At 38.3% G+C, this 13,613-nt stretch overlaps 1 protein-coding gene across 1 annotated transcript in view; it reads right to left on the bottom strand.

Annotated features, from left to right (window-relative positions):
* The window catches only part of LOC120307736 (tyrosine-protein phosphatase non-receptor type 13-like), a 103,458-nt gene that overhangs the window by 53,082 nt on the left and 36,763 nt on the right, over window positions 1–13,613 (bottom strand). The window contains exon 2 of the mRNA XM_039342816.1: window positions 7,719–7,838. Within this exon, the coding sequence (XP_039198750.1) occupies window positions 7,719–7,833 (115 nt within the window). The 5' untranslated portion in view covers window positions 7,834–7,838. The remainder of the gene's footprint in view (window positions 1–7,718; window positions 7,839–13,613) is intronic.

Raw genomic sequence — 13,613 nt, 5'->3', positions numbered from 1 at the left:
GAACATTATCAGTGTCCATCCGATATGGTGAAGCACTTAAACACACATTTCTTACTTATTTATTGTACATGAAAGGACCTTACCACCTACTTTTTGAAATGCTCAGGAATCTGTACGGGCTATACAAAAAGGGCTTTGGACAACATATGTATCCCACAAGCTGACTTGCTGTGTGTGTTTGTGTGCGTGTGTGTGTTGGTGTGCGTGTTTGTGAGTGAGAGAGAGAGGGAGAGAGAGAAAGAGAGAGAGAGAGAGATCTTCTCCAATGTTTATTTTTATTAACTAAATAACTAAAAGTGATCTTCAGTGGGTTACGTTCCAACTACAATCTCCCACCAGCAAATCCATTCTGGGCTAATATATTAATAAGCAATCTCAAACAAAGGAATGATTTGCAAGTTGCCATAACCATAGTTTATGTTCCTGGCCCACCATTGGTGTTTTCCTGCCAGATTCTCTTCTCCTCCTCCATTTCCTGGCCTCTTGTCCTGAGCTGAGTTTTTCCCCAGACTCTCTCTTATAAGAACCACCCACTGTTCTTTTCCCTATTAAGGTTACAGACAAGACTGTACTTTTTAAACTCAGCTAAGCCTAATTAAGCATGGGATGTTTCTTTTGTAATATGTCTCAAGGAACATCTGCTTTTTTTTTTTTTTTTTGTACCTTGCCTCACCACACCCTCTGAAGTGTCTGGAGTCAAGCAGAATGCTTCGCCGTTTGGATCCTCCCAATCGTGAAAAATTCTTCCATTCACAAACTGTTTCTCAGATTTCATCTTGAAGTGAAATTGTGAAGTGGAACAAGTTTCAATTCCTTTTCTCTCTCCCCACTTCTAATATTCAAGCCTTTCCAAAAAGAAAATCTTAATCTTCTTTCCAGGACCACTGGATTTTTTTTTTTTTTTGGTAATATGGCAGGTGATCAGTTCTGTATCATTTTCAGCAAATTGATGACCTATATCCAGAACTATGCTGCCTGGTCAAAAGAACATAAGAGTGGAGTGGCAGAAACCAGAACTAGGCAGTGTGGCTTCCTCTGTTTTTAAAATAATATTCTGAATAGCAGCGTATTGCTTTTATTCAAAAGTTACACCATTCTGGCAAAAAGAAAATCATACAAAGGAAAGATACTGGAGAAGAGAATTTTGTGATTGTTTTGGAGGAGGAGGGGGGGAAGAGAAGGAGGAAGAAGAGGAGGGGGAGGAGGAGGAGGAGGAGGAGGAAGAAGAAGAAGAAGAAGAAGAAGAAGAAGAAGAAGAAGAAGAAGAAGAAGAAGAAGAAGAAGAAGAAGAAGAAGAAGAAGAAGAAGAAGAAGAAGAAGAAGAAGATCCCAAAGGTGTGGTGGATTATAGTAATTTATCTTGCTGTTCGGTTAGCCAATAGTGAGCCAGTATGGCATCACTTTTCTTCAATGCAGTACTTTGATGGGAAGGTTTTATTTAGAATGCTTATTCAGCATAAAACCCATCGCAAAAATAACAGTGACCCTCTGGCATCTTAAAGACTAAACCATTTCACCATTTCCACATACACAGTTTAATGTTTACGATAGAAATGACTTGATAGTGCAATTAAAAATAATGAGAAAGGTTGTGGCATTTTAAAAATAAATTCATTTACTATGGCTTAAGTACATACAGTATTTATCCTGGAGAAAATTGCCTAGGTACTAAGAATTTACATCAAATGTACACCAATTTGAAGGTACATAAAAGCCATATAGAGAGTTCATCAGATCAATAGAGCACAATTTTTACGTTGTTGTCTCTATAAACAGAGGCTGAGTGGGTGGGGAGATACAAAAAAGCTGCAGTTGCCACAAATATCTAATTGGGTAACAGCTTTTCCAGCAGAAAACAGCCCAAAAAAATCCCCTACCCACTGAATATGCTGGATTTGCTACTTTATTGTTCTATGCCTATCATACAGGAATCTCCTCAAACTGGTACCTTTCGCCTGAGAAAGACTTGATAAGGTTCAAAGGCATTGGGTTGGGTTGTCAACCCTCTTGTGTTTACATAATGATTCCAGATTAATTTCCCGCTTGAGCCCTCTGAGATCCTGTGTTTCCCCGAAATTAAGACCCAGTCTTATATTTTTTTTCCTCCAAAAGAGGCACTAGGTCTTAATTTCAGAGAATGTCTTATCTTAGGACCACCACAGCCAGGCCTCCCACACCCTGACACCTGTTGCGCCACTGCTTGACTCCTTCTGCAGCCACTTGTTGCCACTTGTGGCCAGACACCATGTGGCGCATTGCACTATTGCCACTTCTCCTGGCATGCCGCACGGTGCTTTGCACCATTTCTGCTGCTCGCGGCAGGACGCTGTGTGGCTCTTCAGGCTGTTCCCACAGTGGAAATGGCCTGAAGCACCATGTGGCCTCCTGCCACGAGCAACAGAAGCAGCCCAAAGTACAGGAGCAACAGAAGTAGCCCAAAGCTCATGAGCAGCAGAAGTGGTCCAAAGCACCATGTGGGGTCCTGCCGGGAGAAGCGGCAATGGCACAATGCACCAGATGGTGGCCAGCCACAAGGGGCAGCAAGTGGCCGCAGAAGAAGTCAAGTAGCGGCGGGACAGCTGTCGAGTGTGGTGGGCCTGGTTATGGTGGGCCTACCGGTAAGGTAAGTGGGTGCAGGGCATGTGGGCAGCTTCACCCCCCTACCCCCACCCTAGCTTGATTTTTAGGGGTGCGCCTCACCCCAAAACTGTAATGATTATGTACCATTATGATTCGATATCACTCAAAATGTCACAAAAATATATAGTTTGTGACTAACAGTTAGATATGCAATTTATTATTCTTTCCAAGGAATTGTCTATGGAGATTCTCAATTCATTCAGGTCATAGTTGTCCCAAAGGTGCTTTTTCCAAAAGGTAATTGGACTTTCTTGGTTTTTTTTTCCTTGAACACGTTTTGCTCCTCATCCAAGTAGCTTCTTGTTCATGTTTTGCTCCTCATCCAAGTTCATAACTGAAGAAGTTGCTTGGATAAGAAGCGAAACGTTTTCAAAGGAAAAAAACAAGAAAGTCCAATTGCCTTTTGGAAAAAAGCTCTTTTTGGGTTTACAAGGCATTGCTTACCCCAGAATATATATCCATGAGATCCATAAGGCTTACATTCAAACAAAAGGTTATGGCAGCATTCTCCAATCTGATGCTTCTAGATGTGCTATATCAAACTCCATTAGTTCCAGCAGGATGATGTTTGACCACTGAATGTGCCTCAGAATAGAGGGGGCTGAAATTCAACACACATGAAGTACCAGATTGGGTCAGTTGACTGCTACCTTAGACTTAACTATCTCAGTTTAATTGAATTTTCTTGTTCTCTATGAATAAAGGACTATGACTGAAGCTTTATATCTACCACATCTTGCAATGGACCATATAAACTTTAGAGACTGATATGATTTTATAGTAACCAGCTTCAACCTGTTTTATTTACCCAGTTTAGAAATGTTTACAATGAAAAGGGAAGGCCGCTCTTTTACATGTACAGAAACTCATTACATGCAAAAGACCCAGAAAGTCCTGTTGCTTGTGACCTCAGATGGTACAAGAATGCAAGATTCAGCATGCAACTCCATGCAGTACAAGAATAAAAGATGAATAGAATAGACTAGAGCTGGAAGGGACCTTGGAGGCCTTCTAGTCCAGCCCTCTGCTCAAGCAAAAGAACCTATACCATCTCAGACAAGTGACTGTCTAGCCCAGTGGTTCTCAACCTTTTTAATGCCGCGACCCCCCAACCGGTCGTAAGTCAAGGACTACTCAACCGGTCATAAGTCGAGGACTGCTCAATTGGTGCAGCACCGTTTGCAGAATGGGACTTTTGGTGGGCTCAGCAGGGCAGAGACAGCCTGGACAATTCCTATTGGCTTTTGAAAGCCAATAGAATTAGACTCTATTCAAGAGAGTCTATTCTATTGGCTTTCAAAAGCCAATAGAATAAAAGGGAGTAGCACAGCTAAGGAAAAGGGGGAAAAATGGCGGACTGTGTTGTTTGGTGACCCCCGTGAAATGGTCGTTTGACCCCAAATGGGGTCCCGACCCACAGGTTGAGAACCACTGGTCTAGCCTCTTCTATACCATTTCGGACAAATGGCTGTTTCTTAAAAACTTCCAGTGTTGGAGCATTCACCGCTTCTGGAGGCAGGTTGTTCCACTGGTTAATTGTTCCAACTGTCAGGAATAATAATCCTTTGTGTCCACAGGTTGGCTAAGGCAGATTGTCCAATTGCCAAATATGCTAAAGAATTAAAACTGACTGGATTTTTATCGAGAGTTTCCAGCCATTTCCAACCCTTATGAGAACTGGAATTCTTCATCATAACTGGAAAACACCTGGCTGAAAACGGTTATTTAAGATCTCAGGCAGTCATTCCGACAGCTACCTAGAAATCTTATTTATAGATGAAAGAATAGAAGCTGAATGGCCAAAATACCTTAGGAGGTTCATGGCTGAGCAGCAACCAGGATAAAAAAACAAAAATCAATGCCAGAGACACTTTCTCATTTAAAAAGAATTATAGGCCTATTTTATTATTTTTTAAAATTATTTCTAAAATGCACAACAACATTTGCTTCACTCAACCACGCATTAAAACTCTTTTCCTGTTAACAGCAAAAGACTCAAAACATCTAGCTTCATCTCACTGAAAAAGAGACAAATCAATTCAATCTGACATAAACCATCAATACTGGGCAAGCAGCCATGTCTATAATTATGAACATCAAATATGTCAAAATCTCAAGAGTTGTGAGGTGTTGCCTGGGAACCACAGAAAGAGCCAGGACTGGCTTTATTCTTATCTCTTGGATCTTTGAAGAGAGTAATAAGCAACTGCTTTAGTAACTCAAGAGCAGGTCGCAGAAACTTCTGAAGAAGTTGGCCCACCCTCTTATTTTCTACAAATAATGATGCTTTCTAGAAATCTTCAAACATAAATATCCAAATCATGATGAAAAGCCATTTTCATGAATGAGAACCATTTTAAAGTTTTAAGGAAAGGATTTGTAGTGCATATAGTCTGAATTTACTCATGTACGCTATATCTTAAATCTTGGCATATCTACTCAAGAGACACTCCTGACAATCTAATTGAAAATTCTGGACTTAGGAAGCAAAGCAACAAAGCTTGACCCAAGTCAAATTGAAATTGTATGAAGTTCCCTTAGAGAAAGACAGCTTTAAGGTGCGCTTGGCTATTTATTTATTTGGTCAATTTATTGTACATAGCCAGCCTTTTGATTTCCAACTCAGGATGGCGTACAGTTAAAACAGAAATAACACTATTTAAAGCAATGGTTCTCAACCTGTGGGTTGGGACCCCATTTGGGGTCAAACGACCATTTCACGGGGGTCGCCAAACAACGCAGTCCGCCATTTTTCCCCCTTTTCCTTAGCTGTGCTACTCCCTTTTATTCTATTGCCTTTTGAAAACCAATAGAATAGACTCTCTTGAATAGAGTCTAATTCTATTGGCTTTCCAAAGCCAATAGGAATTGTCCAGGCTGTCTCTGCCCTGCTGAGCCCGCCAAAAGTCCCATTCTGCAAACGGTGCTGCACCAGTTGAGTAGTCCTCGACTTACGACTGGTTGAGTAGTCCTCGACTTACGACCGGTTGGGGGTGGCGGCATTAAAAAGATTGAGAACCACTGATTTAAAGAAAACCTTACTGAAACATATATTAAGGCGTAAAACAGTTGTGTCGGAGGCAACTCAGCAATCAAAAAATAAATAAATAAAATACAATCCAATCCGATTCACAAAACAAGTGACCCAGTGCCTGGGGAAAAATCAGGTCTTTGGGGTTTTATGAAAGGCCATCGAAGTCAGGGCCCCTGAATCTCAGGGGGAAATGGCAATCCCCAGGGGATGCAGCAAAAGGGAAGGGACATGCTTAAATGAGAGGGTCTGGAACAGGGGTAGGGCCCTTTTATGACTCGTGGACTTCAACTTCCAGAATTCCTGAGCCAGCTCCCAGAATTCTGGGAGTTGAAGTCCACGAGTCATAAAAGAGCCAAGGTTGCCTACCCCTGGTCTGGAACATGCCATCCCTGTTGGATCTTATCAGAGGGGGAATTTCAGAGGAATATCAGGTAACAGAACCCTCCCCCCCCCGCCAAGCCACCAAGCTGGAAAGGTTGGGGACCATTGTGCTATACCAGTGATGGCGAACCTGAGTGCCCAAAATGCAACTCAAAACCCACTTATGCATCGTTGAGTGCCGGGTGGGCATGGCCCACTGGGTGGGCGTGGTCCACTGGGTGGGCGTGGCTGCAGTGGTAGTGGCAGACTGGGTGGGACTAAAAAGTTCAATCAATCAATTCCAACTTTGCAAGATTTTTTTTCCCGCGAGAAGTTGAAATTGACTGATTGAACCTTTTTTTTTTGCACACAGCGGCAGAGGCCTAAAGCGAAAAGGTTTTATAAAACCCAGCTGAAGGCCTAGGACTGGCGCGCATGCCCACAGAGAGGGCTCTGAGTGCCGCCTCTGGCATCCGTGCCATAGGTTCACCACCACTGTGCTACACAATATTTCTTCACCTCTCTTCTCTACAGCCTAGAAAAATATAGAAATATTTCTAAATTTTTTCTTTCTTTCTAAAGCAGGTACAATGCCAACTTTTAATAGGGAAATTAGCATAAATTTAACAAAAATGAGGAATAAAACTTTCAACCAGAAATTAATTTTGCATATTTGCTCAGTTCACAGAACAAAATATATGTTGTTTGTATGTACACTGACAGCTTATGCACCAGAGACAAATTCCTTGTGCGTCCAATTACACTTTGCCAATAAAGAATTCTATTCTATTCTATTCTATTCTATTCTATTCTATTCTATTCTATTCTATTCTACTCTACTCTACTCTACTCTACTCTACTCTATTTCTTCACAGTTGTGTTTATATGTATAAGGAACAGACTCCTCAATGTTTCACCTCTACATTCAGATAGATGATGATGAGGGTCTGGGGATTTTGGTTTTGGGCAGGGGGGACAGAAAGAATATGAGAGTTTGACCTCTGAGACTAATTTTTACATTATAACGTTTAAAGTAGGAGGTGTGGTTGCCTCAGGCTTTGCTTCTTGAAACAGTTCAAAACATGTCATCACTAAGTCAGATTTCCAAAGGCTTTAGATGGGAGTGGCTTTTTTTTCAATGCACCTTTTTAAAATGCTGGAACTAAATGCTACTGGTTCATCCCTTGACCTTCTCCATGCTCTCTAATATACTCAGGACTTTAACCAATGATAGGTTAAATGAACCTGACTCCTAAAAGATAATCCTAACATCTTCCTTACACATTACCTATTTCATTAAAACAAAAAAACAAGCCCTCTTTTTCACATGCAGGTCCTGCACTCCCTCCAAAGTGACCATGTATAGTAGGAATCAATAAAGGCAAAGCCAGAACAAGGTCTTGGACAATCAGAAAGAATGCTATCAACATGGCCAGAGGAATGTGTCCTTTTCCGAATCCTGATCAATGAAGTTACTGAGATGATGGATGTACCTGGCATATTTCTTCTCCATTTAACAAGGAATTTAAATTTTGCAGATAAATTAAATTTAAACCCTAATCCTAACCCTAACCATTTCCACTCATTGGATTACTTATTCAAATTTTCTATCCTTTGTATTATTTTCCATCCCATATGGTCTTACTCCAACACACCTACCTTGAAGCTAAAATCTAGGCCTTACCTTTTCGGAGTAACTCTTGAAGACTTTCAGCACTTTGATTCAGCACAGCCCATATTTCTTCTTCCTGTAGTGGTCCACCCCGAACTTCCAGGGCTTCAGCTAATGACACATGCATTTTATCTGAGAAATCAAAACAAGACAACCTTGTTCAAGAAGGCATCGGTACTTCCTTTCCATTCAGCATCTGTACTAAATTTTATTCTAAGGCAACAGTCATTTTGATAGACACAACTCTAACTCCAACTTGCCTTACTTCCACATTAAATTTATAACAAATGATGACATATATATTTGGTCTTTCTCCCATCAGGCCAGAAACTATAAGAATAATGTTATGATTATCACAAATCTGTAGCCCTGACTCATGACTCTTTCTTGGAATCAACCATCTAATCTCTGGGTCTTATGTGACATTTGTGAGGCTTCTACTTTTGAAATTCTGATCTTTGGACTAGCTAACAATCCTGACATGATTCTTGAAATTTTGGACTAGATTGTGACTATTTTTCTACATCTTCCTGTTAAAAGCAACGCCATTCAGGCAAGCTTCTTGTTACAATTATATCTTTGAAAAACAACGTGGCGGCTGAGTTACAATAATTCAATTACATACAGATATTATTAGTAAACATCTCAAACTATTACAGCCAATATTTCCTCTCTTTTTCCTTTAATATGTACTGTCTCTTATTTGAGTTGGTGTACTTCTTATTCTATCAATCAGATTAAAAAATAACTTTCTTACATTTATCAATAATTTTTAGTTTATATACGTCTCAATTGTTTTAACATTCCATCTTTTAGACAATCAGTAACCTAATATTCTTATTTTCTTATATTTTCTAAATATCTTAAATTCAGTAACCAAAGTTTCTTCTATTTCAACATTTAGTACTTCCTCACCCTTCTTCTTTATATATACTTTCTCGTATTTAAGCTAATAATTTCCATTCTTACTGCTACATCAAAACATATTTATTTACATTCATCAGTAAGTTTTTGGCATATATATGTCTTAATCACCTTTACCTAACCTTTATAAGCAACTCAATGTTCAAATTTAACTGTCACTATTTATACTTCTAGATATTGAATAGCCAAAATTATTCTTTATCTTCAATTCATAACAATATCTTGTATTCAAAATACACATCTTATCTACTTAAGATAATTTCCATATTCATTGTGTGTGTTATGTATATTTGAAACCAGAAGCATGACATGGTTCACACTCGTGTAACTGTGGGCACATTGTAACAACCAGAACTCTGAGGACCAGTTGTAACTGCCATTTGTTCAGTGCCATCATAAGTTTGAAAGGTCACTGAATGAGTGCTCATAACCTGAGGACCACCTGTACATAATTTTTTATCATCAAGCTTTATGTACACTTTTGTAAGTGTTTCTTTGTAGTTGTATGTTGAAGAAACATATACATATTCAGAGAAGAAAGAGTAAAATGCCTGTGGATATATAAGAAATCCCCAATCCATATAACTAGAAGACAAAAAACATGCATAAGATCCTATCATATCAGTGGTGGGATTCAAATATGTGAACAACCAGTTCTTTGTGTGGATGCTGCTTCCAGAAGTTTATTCTGGGCCTGGGCAACAAAAAATTAGCTACCGGTTCTGTCGAAGAGGTGCAAACTGGCTGAATCCCACCACTGTATCATATGCAATACAAAACAAAATGTACACTGAAATGTAAATGGAAAACATATCTTAATCTTCAACTTTATATACTCACAGTAAAATTAGCTGAATTTCTTAGATAATGACAGGAGTCAGAAGGAAATAGCAACAGGTTTTGGAAAAGGATAATTACAAGCAAGAAATTTTAAAATCAAATTATTACTGTAAAAGGAATAGAGAAGCCAAAACAGCCCAATGAGAATTCAGTATGTCCTGTATCAAATACTGAAAGGATTAGAATATTCTGAGAAAAAAAATGGTACACAAGATTGAAAATGTTATTGCAGTGTCTTCTGTAAAAACTGATATAACTGCACTTGAAAGTATCTTTGTTTTTTTTTTACACATGTGGGAGTGAGAGGCTTCTGTCTAATCTGTCTGAATCTGGGGTTGGTCCTGCTATTCTTGTATTTCTCAACATAAAAGGTTAAGCTCACGTAACAAAATACAAGTAAAAGCTTCTGTTTAAAAATTCAAGCTCACTAAAACCGCCTGAAGCAGTTTCATACTTGGTTGTAATCCCATCAATATGAACTGCCAAGAATGGTGTGACACAGACGTAGACCTGCAGAAAGAACTATGTAGCGGTACAGATGTCTGGGAGATAAAACATCAAGTTGACAGTGCCACTGGTTTCCTAAGAACATTTCACTTCAATCCCTAAATTTACTTTGATAATGTTTTATTTGCTCTGATAGCGACTTCAAGAAAAACAATGCATACAGGTAGTAGAATATAATCTCGACTATTACAGATGCTGTTGGAGAAAAACAAGGAAAACACTGGAAGATTGAAGGGCAAAAGTGACTTGAAAATGGAGGTGGAGGAGGAAGAGGAGGAGGAGAAGGAAAAAGAGGAGGAGGAGGAGGAGAAGGAAGAGGAGGAGGATAGTATGATCCTATTCTTATGCTCCTAAATCAATCAGACAGCTGCACAATGAAAAGAGTGTTATCTTTATAATGTGTCTCAGAATGCTATTTCACTCTGGCTGCTGTAATCTCATAACACGATTTCAGGATAGCTCATGGAATTATAAGGGAAATGAAAGGCAAGTGAGTGAGGGGAAGTCAAACTAAAGAGAAGATCTAGGGAAAGGCTGAATGCCCTACTATAAGAAAGGTAATGAAATGATTTGTAGAAAAATATTTGGTGCCAAATTGTATGCAATTTTAATTTAAGTGTACATTTCAATGCACTTTTTAAAAGGAAGTGGTGGAAAAGAAATGAGCACGATTAGGAGCCGGGGCATGTGGGTTAGATAGTTTACTTCTTTCTTTACCCACTATAATCCTTTCAGAAATGTGTACACTACCCAAACTGTTATTAGCCAGAGGAAGAAAGATTTTGCTGGTGTCAGCAGGAATTCCTTCCCAAAGCTAATTATTGTTGGATAAGTAATTTACTGTAGGACTGTGGCACATGAGGAAATGATTAAAGCAGGATGATCATCATGGGAACCTCCAAATTGTGTGGAATTCCAGAACCCATAATGCCAATAACAGGATTTGTTGCTGAAAAAGTATGTTATGATCACATGGGTTTACCCTGGGTAAAAAGAGTCCATGCTTACTTATTTTAAAAGAGGACATTTAATGTTTTTACACATTTCATAGCAAATGTAGTTTAGTTTAGCGCCCAAAGAACATGAAATGTAAGGCTTTAGAAAAGAAGTATAAAGAAGGGGGACCATAAGGAACAAAAAAAAAGTGGGCAGACATTGACGTAGAAGTAAACACAAAAAAGATGCAATTAAAGAAGAAGAAGATGGGAAAGAGATCATCTTAAACGTTTGGTTTTGGTGCTTTGTGTTCAGACTATGGACTTGTCTTTTGACTTCAAACCTAGTGGGTGACTCTACGGACTTGCTCTGTGCTCCTGGACTTGAGAATTGGACTCATGGGGTTTTTCACTGGTTCCTGTATGGGGTGAATCTGAGGGAATACTATTTGGGGCTGGCGAAGCCTCAATAAAGACTTTAAACCCACATGGTGTGTGTGTGTGTGTGTGTGTGTGTGTGTGAACAGGACAGCCCCACATTTTCAAGTTAAAAAACATAATCATTTCAAAAAAGGAAATCAGTTTGCATTTAAGTCACAATCTTCAGTTCTGCTTTTTGTCCCCATCAATTTCATTTGTTCCAGGCAGTCACTATGCAAGAAAAATACACTGCATAAAACTAGAACAGAGAAGGACATTACCTAACTATCCCTCTGTTATACTTCAAATATTATTATTTGCCCATCAATGGCTTATTTGACTGTGTGTTTTCACCGGAAAAGAGATTGGGGTGGGTGGGTATTGTTTTTTATTTCTGTTTTTATTTTCTATATGGCTTTATTGCTTGTAAGCCCCCTAGGATCACTGTGAGCAAGTAGGCGGCTATATAAATTTTCTAAATAAATAAATAATTTGCACCTTGACTTTTTAACTATGATGGAAGTTGCTTAAATAGATAGAGTCCACTGGGTCTTACTTTTAGAAACTTCCATAGTCAACCACATTTATGCTGTCCACCGAGTTCTGCTCTTGAAAGCAACCAAAAAAGAAAGAAAAATCTCACTGTGCAATTATTCTTTCAATTTTGAAAGATGTTCTCCAATCTAAAATCTAAAACTGGTTAAATTACCATCTTGTTATCTTTCCCTTAGTTATACCCAAAACCACTGGATTGCTGGTTTTGTAATGAGCGGAAGGGTTGAAAACTGAACTCATACAAGGTCCCTAATCTAGACATGTCCTACCATGAGAGTAACTAAGGAAATCCCTTTACTGTTTGTCACACATCATGCTCAAACTAATAAGATCCCTGATCTGTTGCCTCCTGACCATAAAAGATTAGAATTAGACTTCCTTCTCACAATTCTACCTTTCTCTCACGTTGAGTTTGCTCTTGTAGCCAAAGTCTAGATTGAGTCTATAGTCCACTGGAATAAAAAAGCTATGAAAGGGATCTGCAGTCCTCATGCATCTGGTTGAGTATGTTGACTCATTCTTATATAGTAGATTAGCTAGTTTCCCTATTATTGAGTATTATGTAAACTTTAACAGACTTTGAATTCCCTATCCTTTCTCTGAAAATCTTAAACATTAGAGGCGACTCCAGTTAATGGCTCAACTTTTGCCTGTCAAAATTCATCAAGTTTTCTGCTTGGTGTATCATTCAATCTTTCACACCAACCTGATTTCACAATGGATATTTTTTTTTCTCCTCCACAAACCACACCTTCTTTTCTTCTTCCCTTCCCAGATTCAACCAGCTGAACTTGTTTCTCTGTTGTATCGTGTGAAACCAAACCAATCTCCCATTGCACAAATGGCAATCAAACTTTTTTGAGAGGAAAAAGAGAGAGGGAGAGGGAATTTGGGACACACCCTTCTTCTGAGGATGAATTCAGCAATTTTCTTTGCTCAGGCCTGATAGATAAAGATGAAAAGGAAGCTTAATCCCTGTAATGCAAATCTTTATTACCATCATAGACCAGCATAAGAGATCTATTAAAAGAATTAATAATTTTAAAACCTAGTACACAAAATTAAAAAAATGTTAAAAAAAACCTATAGAATCTGATAAAAACATTTAAAAAACTATAACATCTATAAAATCGGATACAATATTAAATATAAAAATATAAAAGTTAATATATGACTAACTAAAGCTATCATAATATAAAATATTCTTGACTAACAAGTTAAATACTCATTAAATTAATTGTTTGTATTATAGCCCTCTTATGCAGGGCTAGGAGTGTAATAAAGATTTGTGTTGTAATCCCTGTTAAGCAGAATGGTCCTTAAATAATTACAATTTTTGATTCATGTTCTTCATATTAACAAATAGATTCCATTCTTACATTTGAACATAAAAATAGGCCATCAAACTACTTTTCTCCATATAACTTGTTCTGTAAGATGCATTGTCTGCTCCTTACAACCTTCATTTTTAAATAATATATAATAATATTAATAATAAATCCAATTAATCAATAAAAGTGGTGAGCAGAATTTCAGATTCATAATTATTAGTAGCCCTTTTTAAATAAATGATGAGCTGAAGAGTTATTAACATTTCTTTACTACCGTTAATAACTGCTTATTTTTTTCTAGCCAACAAATAATTATGACAGGGATATCTTGTTTGTTTTGTAATATTTAATCACACAGTCCTTATCTTGATTCTGCTCATAACTGAGATTTGAAC

The sequence above is a fragment of the Crotalus tigris genome, unplaced genomic scaffold (assembly GCF_016545835.1).
Source record: "Crotalus tigris isolate CLP2741 ecotype Arizona unplaced genomic scaffold, ASM1654583v1 scf7180000017814.3102382, whole genome shotgun sequence".
In the NCBI taxonomy this organism is placed as follows: Eukaryota; Metazoa; Chordata; class Lepidosauria; order Squamata; family Viperidae; genus Crotalus; species Crotalus tigris.
The sequence above is the reverse complement of the archived record's forward strand: the minus strand, read 5'-3'. Positions and strand labels throughout refer to the sequence as shown.